We start from the raw sequence: 19,047 nt of genomic DNA, 5'->3' as shown, positions 1-19,047 counted from the left end.
TAACTGGTTTGAATGCATAAGAAAATCGGAATTGTTTTGTATTATTGCCACCCATTCAGGAAAGAACTGGTGCAATTGTTTTTATAAATGGGAGGATAATGCCTCACATCTGTCTTCAGAAGGTGACAAAACTTGGGGGGGAAAAAGGTTTTCCTGTAACTGATGAGATTGAGGAATGATTCAAGTCGGAGAAACCAGCTTGCAGTTCTTGTCTTCTCGAGATTTATTTTACTGTGGCCTAGAATGGCCAAAATCTGTCCATTAGTGCATGAGGGATAACCACCTCATGATTCAAATTTTAGATTATTAATCAAATATTCCACTTCTCTCCCAGAACTATGAGGTTATTGGCACAACCCTCAGAGGCAGCAGGTCGTCAGGGAGTAAGTGGTGTAAGGGGTACTTACCATCTGAGTTTTCCTTTTCAGTTGCTAAAGCTCCTCCCCAGGACCATCTTTTTTGCCTTTGCTCCAGGCGCTGGCTCCGTTCTAAGGTGCGTCGCATCACAGCTTCATAATGCACCTACCGCAGTGTCAACAATATGGAAACAGGATTAAAGATACACTGGCTGGCTGAGAAGTTGAAAAACTACTTTTTCTTCCAATGTTTTCATTTATTTTGAGAGCAATTAACTCGTATCCGGAATTGCACGGAAGTCATAAGCTTTCAAACTGAAATCTCCAGGTTTACACATGCCCAGGAGCACCTTTCTTGACTTTCCAGTATGTTGTTTCTGTTGCTGGATATTATTTAAAAAAATATTTTGATAACATTCGGGTTTCTACCTTTTGTCCTTTATAAAAATCTTTATTAGTGTCACAAGTAGGCTTACATTAACTCTGCAATGAAGTTACTGTGAAAAGCCCCTAGTCGCCACATTCCTGCGCCTGTTTGGGTACACAGAGGGAGAATTCAGAATGTCCAATTCACCTAACAGCACGTCTTTCGGGACTTGTGGGAGGAAACCGGAGCACCCGGAGGAAACCCACGCAGACACGGGGAGAACGTGCAGACTCCGCACAGACAGTGATCCAAGCCAGGAATCGAACCTGGGACCCTGGCGCTGTGAAGCAACAGTGCTAACCACTGTGCTACCGTGCCGCCTTTAGAAATAGGGTAGGGTGAGTTCTGGAGGGTGTTGCTATTTGTAGGACTCCACTCCTATCCCACCTTTCACAAAAGTACCTGAAGCCACTGAGGGAATGTTGATACACAGAACAAGTCATTAAATGCTACAAAATCAAGAAAATGGTGAATCTATAATTGAAGCAGAATTGTATTTGGAAAACTGTACATACGGTGATATGTGTCTACTAAAAGTCAAGTATAACAATGGGAAATGACATACATCTCCTTTACAAAGAATAGTTTCCGTATGTAAAGGATATACCATTCCTGGATGGTCCGAGAGGCATGCTCTGTATTTATACTCTGGGCACTGTCGACTCCACCATGTCTAAACCTGTTTGTGTGGCTTCATTGCTGCGGTTTGCTTTGTATAGGTATGCCTTAAATTATTGCCAATTCATCTAAACCCCCAAAAGTTCAAAATATAAAGAGACAGCCATAAAACTTTGGTGACAAAACTCTCACCAATCCTAAAGTAAAACTCAGCAGAAATATTAGCGTCATCCACACATTTCAGGGACAAAAAAAGAATGTGTCCCAGAGATCAACAAGATTCCCATGAATACATTGTGGCTGACTTGTCTTTTTTATTACTGGGAATTGTTACCTTCACTTTGTGGACTGTAACTGATCAGTGTTAATAGCAGATTTCAAGCTCAAGTCATACAGACACTTTGTCTTTACTTTTGTCAGACAATCATTGATCTGTCTTACATACCTTACAGGTATTGCACATCTTTAATACAGGCAAGATATTTGTACAAGGGATGTATCTTCTTTCTCATTGTTATAATGTGGCTTGAATTAGACTAATGCTCTCATCGGTGTCTGACCTTTAATCATGACCAATTTACACCGGTCCAGACTGAATTCCCAAAAGCAAAATACTGCGGTGCTGGAAATCCAAATTAAAAACAGAAAATGCTGGAAAAACTCAGCAGGTCTGGAAGCATCTGTGGAGAGAGAAACCGAGTTAACGTTTTAGGTCAGTAAGCTCAAGTGTTTCCAGCTGCCGGCTATTTGCAGCATTTTATTTCCGAATGTCCAATTTGAATCAGTTGAACAGATCACCAACAAGATCATAGTTGTATCCATTTATGGGACTGTTTTGGAAGCAGATGCAGCAGAGAGTGCACAAAGTGAAGCTTTCTATTCTGACTCAGCATTTGGCAACTTAAACAAGTGCCCGGATTGTAAATGTCTATCTTCCACGTCTCCAGTCATTATTTCTTTGTCCTCTTTGAGTGAGGTAGTCGTTTATCAATTTGTACTTGGTTATGGCTGTTTTTGGTCGACATCTACCAAGAGCTGGATGGAAACTGCCAAAAAGGTTTGTGTCCTATTTCGGTCAGATTTAAATTCTGGTCGCGGGGAATAAAGGAAGAGAGAGTGACAAATAGACCTGGTGTTTCATTCAATAGGAGGGCAATGATAGATCAATATGGGAGTCCAGTAAACCTTTCCCTTAATGGCCTTTATGCAGAAAACACAGAAGACAACATGCAATTTGACAGAGTTATTCAGACTCAGAACATTAGCTCCCTTCTCTCTCCACAGAGGCCGTCAGACCTGCTGAGATTGTCCAGTATTTTCGTTTTTTGTGCAATTCATATTCCACCTTCCATACTCCAGCATTAGTCGTGCAAAATATATACAGAATAGAGAGAAAGGCAGTGAATACGTTCCTGATCTACTGAAACTATTCAAGTGGAGGGAGGTTCCTGGTTAACATTCTTTTAATACCCTTGTGGTCCACACAAGATAACGGAAATGAAGATTTTCAGAACAGTTCAGGGCAGTAAAGCAGCTGCCTAAAATTAAAAATTGGAATGAAATCTACATCCAAGCATCATTCGGAGTTATTATTCAACAAATATTGTTTACTAGGAACAGCACGGTAGTGCGGTGATTAGCACTGCTGCCTCACTGAGCCGAGGTCCCAGGTTCGATCCCGGCTCTGGGTCACTGTCCGTGTGGAGTTTGCACATTCTCCCCGTATCTGCGAGGGTTTCACCCCCACAACCCAAAAATGTGGAGGCCAGGTGGATTGGCCACGCTAAATTGCCCCTTAATTAGAAAAATGAAATGAAAAATGAAAATCGCTTATTGTCACAAGTAGGCTTCAAATGAAGTTACTGTGAAAAGCCCCCAGTCACCACATTCCGGCACCTGTTCAGGGAGGCTGGTATGGGAATTGAACCGTGCTGCTGGTCTGCCTGGGTCTGCTTTAAAAGCCAGCTATTTAGCCCTGTGCTAAACCAGCCCCCGAGTTGGGTACTCTAAATTTATAATAAATAAATATTGTTTTCTGCCTCAACATTGGAAGCTAAATCATTATCATGTTTACTTCTTTTCAAAAGAAATTTGTTCATTCAGAGGAATCTATAACAGAACTTTATCTAGAGCACAGGGAGGGGAAGGTAGTGACACCAGCAGAAACATTTGGTTTCTGCTCTCAGCATTGGCTTTGTAGAAGCTGAGTGTCAAAAGCTCACTTTGAGGCTTTGACCATCAGGCGTCCTAGTCTGTCATTCAGTGAACAGTGAGAGGAGACTTGGTTGGACTCCTCCTTGTTTCATGTGTCACTGACAATGTCCAATATACCCTGCACATGTACCACGCAGTGCGAATTCTGTTCTCTCTGCGTCCTCTAGTTAATTTTATATCCTATTCTACAAGAAATAATATACAGGAGGGCTTAATCTCCAGAAAGAAGTTAAACATTAAAGGTATGTGTGATGAAGAATAGGGTAACATAGCAGTTCAGTTTAGGACTGATAATCCAGAGACAGGAGGTTAATCCCACCAAGGTAGTTGGGGTTAATTCAGTTAATTAAATAAATCTCGAGAAGAAAGGATTGTTGTAAAAACCCATCGGGGTTTCCTTTAGGGAAGGAAATCTGCCGTTCTTACCTGGTCTGGCCTACAGCTGACTCCAGACCCACAGCAATGTGGTTGACTCTTACAGTCTTCTGAACTGGTCTAGCAAACCAGTTAGCTACAACCGTCACCACATACAATCATTCAGAGAAACAGGATGAGGCCATTCGGCCCTTCGCTCATGCTCCGCCATTCATTACCACGGCTGATCATCAAGGTCAATACCCTGATCCTGATTCCCCCCATATCCCTTGATTCATTTAGTCACAAGAGCTATATCTAATTCCTTCTTGAAATTACACAACTACTTTCTGTGTGAGTGAATTCCACAGATTCACCGCTCTCTGGGTGAAGACATTTCTCCTCACCTCAGTCCGAAAGGGTTTACCCCTTATCCTCAAACTATGACCCCTAGTCCTGGACTCCCCCACCATCGGGAACATTCTTTCTGAATCTACCGTCTAATCCTGTTAGAATTTTTAAAGTTTCTATGAGATCCCCTCTCCCTCTTCTAAACTCCAATGAATATAATCCTAAATGACTTAGTCTCTCCTCATATGACAGTCCCGCCATCCCAGGAATCAGCCTGGTTAACCTTCGCTGCTCTCCCTCCACAGCAAGAACATCCTTCCTCAGTTAAGGACACTAAAACTGCGCACAATACTCCAGGTGTGGCCTCACTAATGCCCTATACAATTGCAGTAAAGCATCCCTATTCCTAGACGCAAATCCTCTCACTATGAAGGCCAACATACCATTTGCTCTCACATGTATCCACATTATACTGCATCTGCTATGCATGTACCCACTCACTCAGCCTGTCCAAATCCTGCTGAAACATCTCTGCATCCTCCTCACAGCTCACCCTGCCAACCAACTTTGTATCATCTGCAAATTTGGAGATAATACATTTAGTTCCCTCGTCCAAATCATTAACATATAATGTGAACAGTTGGGGTCCTAGCACAGATCCCTGTGGTACCCCACTAGTCACTGTCTGCCAATCAGAAAAAGACCCATTTATTCCAATCTTTTGCTTCCTGTCTGCTAACCAGCTTTCTATCCATCGCGAGACACTACCCACAATCCCTTTAACTTTACATATTAATCTGCAATGTGAGACCTTGTCGAAAGCCTTCTGAAAGTCTAAATAAACCACATCCACCGGTTCTCCCTGGTCAACTCTATTTGTTACACTTTCAAAGAATTCTAGTAGATTTGTAAAGCATGGTTTCCCTTTCGTAAATCCATGCTGACTCTGTCTGATTACACTCCGCTTTTCCAAATGCCGTGCATTGAAATTCTTGATAACTGACTCCAGCAACTTCCCCACTACCAACGTTAGGCTCACTGGTCTACACGTCCCTGTTTTCTCACGACCTCCCTTTCTGAATAGCGGGGATATATTCGGCACCCTCTAATCTGTAGGCACCACACGGGCTGCATTGGTTCAAGAAGGCAGTTTATCACCATATACACAAGGGCAATTTGAAATGAACAAAAAATACTTGTCTTGCCAGTGGTCCACATCCATGAATGAATTTAAGAAACAAAATTAATGATTAAATTAAACATTTAACTTATTCTGCAGCATTGATTATATGTTTTATGGGGAGGAGTGCAGAGATTCTCAGCCACAGGCTGGACAGTCCGTGCTGTACAACACTGGAACTGACCTTTTCCTCTTCCTGCTTCTGTTTCCGTTTCTCTTCCACTGCAACTCTCTTCTGCTGCTCCTTCTGCTTTTGTTCATCCAGCTTCTTCTGACGTTCTTCTACTTGCTTCTCATATTGAAGTCGTGCTTTCTTTTCTTTTTCTAGCAACTGAAATTCTCTTGCAGCTGATAGTATAAACAAAGAAAATTAAAATTATTAGTGCCACATCATTCTTAACATGATGCCTTTCACTATTCTATACTTCACATTGCAGTGATAACCTCATTCATTCACCTCGGAACTCCTCTACCAGGATAACAACATAGTGACAACAAATGTCCCGAGGTACTCCACAGGAGCGTTATTTTAAAAAGGTGCCATCAAGCCACGTAAGGAGAGGTTAGGTCAGATAACCAAAGTCTTGGCCAAAGTAGTAGGTGGAGTGTCTTCATGAAACGAGTGGCAGAGAGGTTCAGGAGGGCATTCTCCGGCTTTGGGCCCAAGCCGTTGAAGACACAGCCATGAAGGATGGTGTGATTAAAATCAGGGATGTACAGGTCAGAATCCGAGGAGCACGGAGATTTCGGAGGGTTGTGGAACTGAGGACAGGGCGGCAGCCAGGCAGGGGTGAAGTGATAAAGGGATTTGAAAACAAGGATGATGTCAAAGTGCAGTCCAAAAAGTCCCGAGCAGCAGAAGAATGAAGGAAGATCGTGAATCTCACTGGTTTTACAGTTGGAAGAATGCTGCAGTGACAAGGTGATGCCAGTTAATGTGCTTTGACACATCAACAAAATCTGGCCACCAACCTGTTAAGATTGCATGGACAATGAGAGTGCTCCAAGGTCCCCATGTTCAGCAGAGTCACACGCAGGCTGCTACCCTGGGGCAATGGAAAATTGGTGACAGGGGCAGGGCTGTGAACCTGGGAGTTCCTCGTCAGGAATCTGTACAGATGACAGACTCATGAAGGTTGTTGAACACGTGTTGGGACAGAGGTGTCTTTGGGCAGCAGCATTTGTGATTGAGCCGTCCTCTTCAGCTGACCCTCTCGTGGCCGGGGAACCACACCCAGCGGGGTCACCATCTTTGTCGTCCAAGAAGATCATCCTTCTGGGGTCGTTAATGCCAGGGTTGGCCGTGGCTCCAAGCCTGCAGAGGAACCATTGGAGAGAACGGGGTGGGAAAAGCCAATACAAAAGGTGCCATCCTGTTGACAAAGTGTGCTCAGAATGGCCTTGTTACCATAAGACGTAGCAGAAGTAGGCCATTCGACCCATCGAGTCTGGTATCCCACTTCTTCTGCCAGAAGGACAAACACAAAACCACAGGCCTCCTAGGTCAAAGCAATGACACTTTGTGGATTGTGTCATTGCTCAGGTCAAAGGTCTACATGATGTCAATATCACTCAATCTCTGCTCAGAGCTGATGCCCGCTGTACAGATTGTCGATTAGCTCGATCAGTGATAAACACCCGCCTAAAATCAAGACATCATAAGGCCTAGAAGTCCAAGAGGAAGATGATGAATATCTCGGCCCTTAAGAAGCCCGACTGAAGAGAGGAATTCCAAGTGAAGCTAACAACTAAACCCGAAAATCTTCACACATCCAATTCAATTTGAGAACTCCGAGATCAAATGATATCAGCTGTACTAGACTCTTGTGTCCATGCCATTGGATTGGAGCATCATTGTCACCTGCAATGGTTCGATTGAAACAAAGTCCATGTGTTTTGATCTCGAACTAAACAACGAGCAGCTTTCATTGGCTGGGAGAACAGCCCATGGTCCCAAGTCAAGAAGCAGCATTTCAACAGTTCAAGGCTGACGCCAAAGACAAATCTGGAAGATAAAGTATTGATGGGAAGAGAAAGGCAGAGAGATCCAATAATATGTTGACCATCATGGCGTGCAAAGAATATTTCTAACGCCACCATGGTCATTTGTGAGCCACATTCAAATGGACAAAAATCCACTTTGCTCACAGGAGGCGTTTCTCTTCTTAAGGATGACAACAGTGTTGGGGGAGTATATGGGCACGGATAGAGAATTGGCTAATGGACAACAAAACAGCCAGTGGGGATAAGACCTGTAACCAATGGGGTTCCAATATAACAATTTATATTACTGACCTGGAGGAAAGAAGCAAATGTACTGTAGCCAAATTAGCAGACAACACAAAAACAGGCGGAAAGGCAAGTTACCGAGAGGGATACAAACAGTTTGCATGGAGATATTAGTAGGTTAAGTTGGCACAAAGTTGGCAAATGGAGTATAATGTGAGAAAATGTGAAGTTGTTCATTTTGGAAGGGAGAACAAAAGAACAGAGTTTTATTAAAATGAAGAAAAACTGCAGAAAGCTGCAACACAAAGGGACCTGTGCACGAAACAAGGGGCACACAGGGGCAGCGGGTAATCAGGCAGGCTAATGGAATGTTGGCCCTTCTTTCAAGGGGGTTGGAGTACGAGCAGAAGGGCAATAAAGCATCCTGCGGAAACTGGAGAGGGATTTCCTCCTTGTCCATAGCAGGAAAAATACTGACCTACATTCTCCTGAATCACCCAGTTCCTGTGGCTGAGAAAATTCTCCCAGAAACAGAAACTTTAGACACGACAGAAGAACATCGGAAATGGTCTTTGTTGCCAGACAAATCCAAGACAAATGGTGAGAACATCTTGCTGCAGTCAGACAGGCCTTGGTGAGGCCACACCATGAGTATTGTGGCAGTTTTGGTCTCCTAGTTTGAGGAGGGACATTCTTGCTATTGAGGGTGTCCAGCGAAGGTTCACCAGACTAATTCCCGGGATGGCAGGACTGACACATGAAGAAAGACTGGATCGACTGGGCTTGTACTCACTGGAGTTTAGAAGAATGAGAAGGGATCTCATAGAAACGGATAAAATCCTGATGGGACTGGACAGGCTGGATGCGGGAAGAATGTTCCTGATGTTGGGGATGTCCAGAACTCGGGGTCACAGCCTAAGAATAAGGGGTCAGCCATTCAGGACTGAGATGAGGAAGAACGTCTTCTCTCAGAGAGTTGTGACCGTGTGGAATTCTCTCCCACAGAAAGCTGTTGGGGCCGGTTTGTTGGACGCGGCCCTTGTGGCTAAAGAGATCAAGGGTACGGAGAGAGAGCGGGAGTGGGATACTGAATTTGCACGATCAGCCATGATCATATTGAATGGTGATGCAGGCTCGAAGGGCCGAATGGTCTATTCCTGCACCTATTTTCTATGTTTCTGCCGCCAGGAACTCTTCATTGTCTTCACTGACTGCAACAAAGCATCTAACTCAGAAGATCGAACTTCTGTAAATTGTGCTCCCGAGATTTGGATGCCCACCTCCGCAATCTTCTCTCAGCCCCCGCCCACAGGCTCCCCTCGCCATAACCCGCCCAAATAAGCACCCCTCCCACTGCCCACAGGCTCCCCTCGCCATAACCCGCCCAAATAAGCACCCCTCCCACTGCCCACAGGCTCCCCTCGCCATAACCCCCCCCCCATAAGCTCCCCTCCCCCCCGCCCACAGGCTCCCCTCGCCATAACCCCCCGGCCCAGTCTTCCCACGCCCACACGCTCCCCTCGCCTTACCTCTGCCCACATGCCCCCCTCGCCCTATCCCTGCCCATATGCTCCTCTTGCCCTGTGCCGCCCTCCCACCCTCCACCACTCGTGAGAATGTTTAGAAATGAATGTCCCCTTACGAGTAAACCAGGACTAGCTTCAGAGTGAATAGAGAGCAGGAGATGCTGACTGAAGCCTCTATGCACAACTGGCTTGATTGCCTAAGCGGGATTGCCAATTCTAATGCAATTTATGGGCAAAGTTTACTTGGTGCCGGCCTATGAAGGGTGGCTAATTTATTTATTTATTTTTAATAAATTTAGAGTACCCAATTCACTTTTTCCAATTAAGGGGCAATTTAGCATGTTCAATCCACTTAGCCTGCACATCTTTGGGTTGTGGGGGTGAAACCCACGCAAACACGGGGAGAATGTGCAAACTCCACACGGACAGTGACGCAGAGCCGGGATCGAACCTGGGACCTCGGCGCCGTGAGGCCACAGTGCTAACCACTGCGCCACCGAGCTGCCCTGAGCGTGGCTAATTTTGGTGGACAATCAGTCCATGGAAGAATATATCACCGGTTTTGAAATGAGAGATAAAAGACAAAATTTGATCTAGAAATTCTGGAGTCAGTACTGGTGTTCAAATGATTAGATTGTGCACAAAACGCACACATGGGTAGATTTTTCAATTTTGTGATGAGGACTCTCTTTTGAACAAATGATCACAGCTCCAAAATGGCTTTTAGGGAAGCAATTGTTTCTAGCTACCTTTGTGAGAGATGTTGCAGATTCGGCAGTGGAACGGAATGGAGGACACCATGATTATTGACTCTCAGTATCGATGGGAGCCTGATTGCAGGTGCTCGTATGGAGAAGGAATTTCTCAAAGACATCCTGAGGTGGGTCGTACTTTGAATAGATTTATGGATCAAGGTGAAAAGCAAGATTGGGGAGCTAACCAACAGCAAATGAATCCCAGAAATACAGGCGGGATAACTGCTCAGTGTTTCCAGTGTGACTCTAAATATCGCTATGTAAGGAATTGTTCAAAAGCCCAGAATCAAGGATTTGAAGCAACTTATGAAATGGGCGTCCTGAAAACGGCAAGGAAGCGCTGTATGAGAGACAGAAAACTGAACCAACCCATTGGTTCCTGATTCATTCAATTGCGCCTTGGAGGAATTAATTGAATCGATGGGTTGGCTTCAGTTTTGTCACAGGAGGCCATTCCGCCCATCGAATCTCTGAAAGAGTATTCCGCCAAAGCACCCCCCCCTATCCTGTCCCAATAACCCCATAACCTTTCTTTAAATAAATTTAGAGCACCTAATTCAATTTCTTTCCAACGGGCAATTTAGTGTGGCCAGTTCACCTATCCTGCACATTTTTGGGTTGTGGGGGTGAGTTCCACGCAGGCAGGGGGAGAATGTGCAAACTCCATATGGATAGTCACCCAAGGTCGGGATCGAACCCAGGTCCCTGGCGCTGGAATCAAGGGATTTATTGGTTACATTTTATAGATATGGCAACCAGTTTCCGCATATCTACTGTAATATAAAATGGATAGACTGACAACAACAGAGGATAAAGTCATGGAAAAGTGGGTCGGCACAGGGCTTGGGTCATCAACAAAGTTCTCAACAGATAACGGAGGTGAATTTGCAAGTGACGAGTGACACGAGTGAGAACTTAAATATTAGAGTGATGCATAAAAGATTTGGATAAAGTAGACGTGGAGCGGATGCTTCCACTTGTGGGGTATTCTGGAACGAGAGGTCATAATCTCAGGATAAGGGGCGGCAAATTTAAAACAAAGAGGAGGAGGAACTGCTTCTCCCAAAGGTGAATCTGTGGCATTCACTATCACAGACTGCACTGGGTGTCGGGGCACGGAATACATTTAAGGAGGAGTTAGACTGATTTTTAATTAGAAATGGGTTGAAGGGTTATGGAGATCAGGCAGGACGGTGGAGTTCAGAGAACGATGAGATCAGCCATGACCGTATGAGAGAGCAGCAGGCTCGAGAGGCTAAATTGCCGACTCCTGGTGTTCGAAGAAAGAACTATTCTGTCTAATTCCATCTTCCAGCTCTTGGTCTGCAGTTCTGAGGGCAACAGCACCTCAAGCACAAATCTGGTGTTCTTGATTAATAAGGGGATCAGGGGTTACAGGGAGAAGGGAGGAGAATTAGGATGAGGAACAGATCAGCCATGATCAAATGGTGGAGCAGACTCGATGGGCCGAGTGGCCCAATTCTGCTCCTATATCCTATGGTCTTATGTCAGCATATTTTCCCCCATCCTGAACAAATGGGCAAGGAAGGTGTACAGTAAGAAAAATAAGCAGGAGCTTTCACTGAGGAGGTTGCACAGCGAGAATACAGACCGAGTGTCAACCTGCGTCTTTGGCCAAAGCAGAAAGCAAGAACCGGATTACGCTAATCAAGTCCCACCCTGTCTTTAAAGGTATTAATCGACAACTTAAAGATCTCCTGAGTTCCTTCACCAAACTGTCTCCTGTTGCCTAAATGGTTAAAGGCTCAAATTAAGACGATTAGAATTTAAGCTTTGTTGATATCTATAGCTATCTTTCTGCTTTTGTTTGTTTGATGCAAATTATTTTATTTAAAAAAAGATATTTATAAAGCTTAAATAATACCGAGAACTTACAACAGGGATTCAGGAGGGAAGATGGGAGAATGGTGTCTTACTGAACTACTTGGGCAGCATGGTAGTACAGTGGTTAGCACTGTGGCTTCACAGCAGCAGGGTCCCAGGTTCGATTCCCCGCTGGGTCACTGTCTGTGCGGAGTCTGCACGTTCTCCCCGTGTCTGCGTGGGTTTCCTCCGGGTGCTCCGGTTTCCTCCCACAGTCCAAAGATGTGCAGGTTAGGTGGATTGGCCATGATAAATTACCCTTAGTGTCCAAAAAGTTTCGGAGGGGTTATTGGGTTATGGGGATAGGGTGGAAGTGAGGGCTTAAGTGGGTTGGTGCAGACTCGATGGGCCAAATGGCCTCCTTCTGCACTGTATGTTGTTGTATGTACAGTATCACAGAAAACAATTATGAACCATCAGAATGTCTTCTGCTGCCGAATTGGGTAAATGGATATTCCTCTGTGTAGCAGCCCAGACACTCGCCCTCGCTGCCACTGTGAAAACCGGAGCTCTCACTTACCGACTTCCTTGTCCCTTTCTTCTCGCCGTTCCTTGGCTAGTCTCTGTCTTTCCACAGTCTTTAAAATGGAGCCGTCTATTACTGATCAAGGGAAATCACACTTTTAATCAGCAGAAATGATAAGCTGATCAATGAAAATCTAATTTAATATTGGCGTTTCTACTGACTAAATTAATATCGAGGGACAGATCTGCCAGAAACACTGGCAGATGGAGGGTCACGGCACTGGAAATATACAGTACCGAATTAAGCAAGGTGGCCTGACGTACTGAGAAGATGCATGGGCGATGACTGACTGCATGTACATAACACATGGAGCTAGGCAGAAGGTATTGACGAATTACAACCAAGGTGTCTGTGCTTAGCAAGGACCAACAAGATAATGGTGCAACATTTGTTGGTTGTTCTTGTCCCAGTCTCTCCCACTGGGTTTCCAGTTAATCCATCCACCCATCCAAATAACTGCAACACCAGGATCGTTGAGGGTTTTTGGGTGGTATGAGAGACAGATACACAGAGAGAAACAGAATGTAAAAATCTAAGATTCTAACAGAGAGATCAGCTCCATAATCAGTAGATTCAGGTAACAATTGCAAGCACAAATCAAGTCAGAGAAAATACAGCTCAGAGCCCAGGTCGGCTCTCAAAGAACCAATTTTCTGTCCTTTCTTCAAAGCTTTTAAGCTTTCCTTTCAAATATTTACTTCCTTTCCTGATCAAGAGAAGGAATTAACAAAGTGGGGGCAAGGGTTAGAAAACTGACCAACATTAGTTACCAAAATCCTGAGCTGTCATTGTACTTTGCAAGAAAGAGTTGGGTATTAAATGCCACTTACAGTCTGAATAGAGTAAACTGTTTTTAAACTGAAGAATATAACGCAAGCAGGAAGGAACTTAAGGTAGGAGTTAGGAAGGCAAAAAGGGGTCATGAAATGTCGTTGGCAAACAGGAAAATCCTATGAGGTTTTATCCATATGTGATATGGTACGAATTAAGTAATGGCATGATGGGAAAACTGGTCAATGGGAAGACTGGTCAAAAGGTTTGAGACAATACCAGATAGACTGAAACTACTCATTCCCACTCCCCAGGCCCAGGTAAAGAATGCTCCCCGAACCATTTTCAGACTAGTATGGCCGTAGGCCAACTCTGCATAACTTGAAGTCTGAAAAGATCAGCGAAGGTCGAGCCATTCCAAAACACCGGACCTCGGCAACTCCTGATAAAACTAACTCGTCATAACCCAGGGCCGTAGGAATTTAAAACAAGATAAGTTCAGGAAGAAACAAGTCTATTCTGACCTTTCAATGGTCCCTCCGAGGACTAAATAATGGTATAAGTGATATGACCAAACATGGTCTGGTCTATGCTTCCGTTTGTATTTCCGATCAAACTCCTGACTGTTTACTGTTGTCACATAATATTGATAATGATAATGTATAAATATTGAGCTAATTCTCTGCAAAAGCGCGGAACTTGTGAAAGACTCAGCAGTTTTGTTGACTGCTCTCTGACTTCAAGTTTCAGCCATTACTGCAGGCAGTTGTTTTAGAAAATAAAGCTTGTTCTTCTGTCTTAACGAGTGTGTTGTATCTTTCTACTACAGAAGTGGGAAAATATTGACTTTGACACATATGTAAAGAGCAAGAGAGTAGCCAGGGAAAGGGTTGGTCCATTCAAGGATATTGGAGGGAACCTATGTATGGAACCAGAGGAAATGGGAGAGATTCTAAATGAATACTTTGCCTCAGTATTCACCAAAGAGAAGGACTTGGTGGATGAGGAATACAGGGTTGAGTGTGTAGATATTCTGAGTCATGTTGATATTAATAAAGAGGTGGTGTTGGGCATCTGAAAAAGCATTAAAGTAGATAAGTCCCCAGGGCCTGATGGGATCTACCCCAGAATACTGAGGGTGGCAAGGGAGGAAATTGCTGGGGCCTTGACAGTAATCTTTGTATCCACATTGGCTACAGGTGACGTTCCAGAGGACTGGAGATTAGCCAATGTTGTTCCATTGTTTAAGGGCAGCAGGGATAATCCAGGAAATTATAGGCAGATGAGCCTTTTGTCAGTGGTAGGGAAACTATTGGGAAGATTCTTAGAGACAGGATTTACTCACATTTGGAAATAAATTGACTTATTAGTGATGGACAGCATGGTTTTGTGAAGGGGAGGTCGTGCCTCACTAATTTGATCGAGTTTTTCGAGGAAGTGAGAAAGGTAATAGATGAGGGAAAGGCAGTAGATGTTGTGTACATGGGCTTCAGTAAAGCCTTTGACAAAGTACCTCATGGTAGACTGGTACAAATCCCAGAGCTGAAGGGGTTGGATTACGAGGAGAGGTTGAGTAGACTGGGACTGTACTCGTTGGAATTTAGAAGGATGAGGGGGGATCTTATAGAAACATATAAGATTATGAAGGGAATAGATAGGATAGATGCGGGCAGGTTGTTTCCACTGGCGGGTGAAAGCAGAACTAGGGGGCATAGCCTCAAAATAAGGGGAAGTAGATTTAGGACTGAGTTTAGGAGGAACCTCTTCACACAAAGGGTTGTGAATCTATGGAATTCCTTGCCCAGTGAAGCAGTAGAGACTCCTTCATTAAATGTTTTTAAGATAAAGATAGATAGTTTTTTGAAGAATAAAGGGATTAAGGGTTATGGTGTTCGGGCCGGAAAGTGGAGCTGAGTCCACAAAAGATCAACCATGATCTCATTGAATGGTGGAGCAGGCTCGAGGGGCCAGATGGCCTACTCCTGCTCCTAGTTCTTATGTTCTTATAAAAGGTGAAGTCACATGGGATCAGAGGAGAGCTGGTAAGTTGGACTCAGAACTGGTTTGGGCACAGAAGCTAGATGGTGGCAGTAGAAGGGTGCTTTTCTGAATGGAAGGCTGTGACTAGCGGCGTTCCACAGGGATCAGTTCTGGGACCTTTGTTGTTCGTGGCGTATATAAATGATTTGGAAGAAAATGTAGCTGGTCTGATTAGTAAGTTTGCAGACGACACAAAAGCTGGCGGAGTTGCAGATAGTGAAGAGGATTGTCAGAAGATACAGCAGGATATAAACTGGTTGGAGTCTTGGGAAGAGAAATGGCAGATGGAGTTTAATCTGGACAAGTGTGAGATAATGCACTTTGGAAGGTCCAATGCATGTAGGAATTACACAATAAATGGTAGAACTATTGCGAGTGCTGTCAGGCAGAGAGATCTGGGCATGTCCACCGATCACTGAAAGTGGCAACGCATGTGGATAAGGTGGTCAAGAAGGCATACGGAATGCTGGCCTTGATCGGTCGGGGCATTGAATATAAAAATTGGCAATTGTCATGTCGCAGCTGTACAGGGCCTTAGTTAGGCCTCATTTGGAATTGTGTACAATTCTGGTCGCCAGAAGGATGTGGATACTTTGGAGAGGGTACAGAAGCAGTTTACTAGGATTTTGCCTGGTATAGAGGGCATTAGCTATGAGGAGAGTATAGATAAACTCAGTCTGTTCTCACTGGAACGAAGGAGGTTGAGAGGCGACCTGATAGAGGTCTATAGGATTATGAGTGGCATGGACAGAGTGGATAGTCAGATGCTCTTTACTAGGGTAGGAGAGTCAAGTACTAGGGGACACAGGTTTAAAGAGCGTGGGGAAAAGTTTAGAACAGATGTGCGAGGCAAGTTTTTTAAAAACAGAATGTGGTAAATATATGGAACGCGCTGCCTGGGGAGGTGGTGGGAGCAGGTACGATAGCGGCATTTAAGGGGCATCTTGATAAATACATGAATTGGGTGGGAATGGAAGGATACGGACTCCGTAAGTGCAGATGGTTTTAGTTTAGGCAGGCAGCATGGTCGGTACAGGCTTGAACTTTGATTTAAATACACAGTGATTCTAAACAGCACCAACCAGTTTACAGTGTGCCGCACTGGAGCCGACTGCAAACTCTGCATGGACTTGCTACAGAAAGGACACTTTCACATAGGTTGGGATTGTTGATGATTCTCATGGCCCCAATGTACCTGGTTTTGTTGGTGCCTTTGCGAGTATTGGTGTAGAGTCAGAGGAGACAGGACTAGTTACACTTTGGCTTCTTCTTTCATCTGCTTGGGCTTGGGCTGCAGCAACTGAAAGAGAGAAAGAAAATTAACCGTCACTGTCTGCAGCACAGGAGGGAGACATGGTAATAATCTTTATTATTGTCACAAGTAGGCTTACAGTAACACTGCAATGAAGTCACTGTGAAAAGCCCCTAATCGCCACACTCCGGCGCCTGTTGGGTACACAGAGGCAGAATTCAGCCACTCCCTCCATGTAACTCACTCTCTCAACCCCGGGCAGCCAGTCCCTCCATGTAACTCACTCTCTCAACCCCGGGCAGCCAGTCCCTCCATGTAACTCACTCTCTCAACCCCGGGCAGCCAGTCCCTCCATGTAACTCACTCTCTCAACTCCGGGCAGCCAGTCCCTCCATGTAACGGAATCCCTCAACCCCAGTAGCACTCCAGTAAATGTCCTCTGCTTCCCCTCCAAGACCTCAACTTTCAACTAACGTGTGCTGTCCGCAAGTGAGCACTGTAGTGGAGGCCAAACCAGTGTTTTATAAAGGTTCAGCCATTCTTCCGTGTGCTTGGGCTTGTCGTTAAACAATAAGGCTCAGGCTCCCAACAGCATTCTCGATTCTCCCGACATGTTCAATAGTTTCTGTGCAAAGAGCAGACACTTTCAGATTGGACCATTTTGTTTTTTTTTGCTTCTCATTCTGACCGAAATTTATCATTTCAAACTTCTCTGTTCAATTTCATTTGCGATATGTCTGTCCGTTTCACCAGTCTGGTGGTTATAATGGAATTTATTGTTTGTTTAATACAGAAATAGATCATGATGTAATTTGCAAAGATGGCATAAAGCTATAAAAATAACTGTGGGAGATGGATCATATCTGCAGCGTTGTAGGGGGAAAAACGGAAGCACATTGCCCCTGCCGGGGTTACAAAGCATGAATTACACAAAATACATCAAGTAAAAGGTTTTACTGCCAGGATAGGATTTAATTTATGGAGACCATGCGCTCAGAGCTAATATCAACATTCAAACAGACCGTGGCTGATCAGAATTCAACCCTATTTACTCAGCGTGTTCCGTATCCCCGACTCCAGGATAAAATCCATTTTCAGAGCTCTAATTGATCCCCACCATTCACAGCCCCGGCCCGGGGGGGGGGGGGGAATAGGGAGAGAGGAGTGGGCAAGAATTCCACATTTCCACGATTGTGTGAAATCCTTCCTGATTTCAGTCCAGAAAAGCCTAACTCTAAATTTTAAGATCATGTCCCCTCATGCTGAACTCCCCCCACCAGACAACAGCATCCCAGTTCATCAAAGTTTCATCAACGATGCATTATTTCCTCGCAGTGCCCGCCTGGATTATATGCTCAACTCTCGAGTGAGGTTTGAACCCATGATTTTCTGACTCCGATGAAAAACCCGGTCACAAGCCAAACTGAATTGTCTCCTTAACTTTGATACTTCAGCTGGGCACAGATTGAAGTCAAGCGAGGAGCAAGGGACACTTCCTCTGATTTTATTTCTTTATTTTAAAAATAAATTGAGAGTACCCAATTCATTTTTTCCAATGAAGGGGCAATTTAGCGTGGCCGATCCACCTAGCCTGCACATCTTTGGGTTGTGGGGGCGAAACCCACACAAACACACGGGGAGAATGTGCAAACTCCACACGGACAGTGACCCAGAGCCAGGATTCGAACCTGGGACCTCGGCGCCGTGAGGCAGCGGTGCTAACCACTGCACCACCGTGCTGCCTTCTTCCTCTGATTTTAAGCAAGATGATTAACTGGTTAAATATAATCCATCATCACATTTAGCTGCCTTATGTTGTTGCATAAAAATTGCCCGTGGAGTTTGAATATTCTGCTGGATTTTACAATCTGTAACTCCCCTTTGAAAAGCAGAGTGACCCATTTAATCACTTCTCTGAACAAGGGAGAGAATCTCAATTACTTTTCCACCAAGCCGTTCCGACATTACAGCATGGGCTAAACTTTATTTGGTGCAAAGTACATTGAGTCACCCTGAGATTGCAAAGGGTGGTGCCGAAATTCTAGTCTGCGTTTTCAAATTAACTATTGGGCCCCAAACCCTTCCTTCTAGTTGCCTGGTTATTTATTAAGCGACAAAAAATCCATTCCGCCATCACCCAGCGAAACACTGAAGCTTTCATTTGGACAAAAGTAAAGCTGGCAACCCGGAGTGGGAACTCAGACCAGTGAGAAAGCCTGTCAGATTTCCCTCAAACAGGAACCAATCAAACCACAGAAACAGTGACAAACAGGAATTAAAATCAGCACAATTACAAAACACGCTGAAAACGTTCCAGACAAGAAACACTGGGCAAAGCAAGGCCCACAATCTCAGCTGCACTGTTACGGGACAAAGCAATATAGAGGCAAAGAGATTTTTAAAAACAGTAACTCACCCTATTCTGGGGACATGTCTATTTTAAAATTACCTTTATCGGGGGCAATAAACTTGATACTCAGTTAATCAGGGAGCAGTGCTTGCAATTATTTTTGTTTACTTCGACAACAATAAATAAATCCAATAAGAAAACTATATTGACAGGA

At 44.5% G+C, this 19,047-nt stretch overlaps 1 protein-coding gene across 11 annotated transcripts in view; it reads right to left on the bottom strand.

The window, feature by feature from the left end:
- The window catches only part of map7d3 (MAP7 domain containing 3), a 171,617-nt gene that overhangs the window by 83,492 nt on the left and 69,078 nt on the right, over positions 1–19,047 (bottom strand). For 10 of the 11 annotated variants that reach the window (XM_072505980.1, XM_072505982.1, XM_072505985.1 and 7 more), the window contains exons 2-5: positions 16,427–16,531; positions 12,415–12,495; positions 5,685–5,848; positions 408–522 (exon numbers count right to left, since the gene is read on the bottom strand). In XM_072505980.1, the coding sequence (XP_072362081.1) occupies positions 408–522; positions 5,685–5,848; positions 12,415–12,495; positions 16,427–16,531 (465 nt within the window). The remainder of the gene's footprint in view (positions 1–407; positions 523–5,684; positions 5,849–12,414; positions 12,496–16,426; positions 16,532–19,047) is intronic. The other variant, XM_072505983.1, reaches the window with a different exon arrangement.

Source organism: Scyliorhinus torazame, chromosome 5 (assembly GCF_047496885.1).
Source record: "Scyliorhinus torazame isolate Kashiwa2021f chromosome 5, sScyTor2.1, whole genome shotgun sequence".
NCBI lineage: Eukaryota > Metazoa > Chordata > Chondrichthyes > Carcharhiniformes > Scyliorhinidae > Scyliorhinus > Scyliorhinus torazame.
The sequence above is the reverse complement of the archived record's forward strand: the minus strand, read 5'-3'. Positions and strand labels throughout refer to the sequence as shown.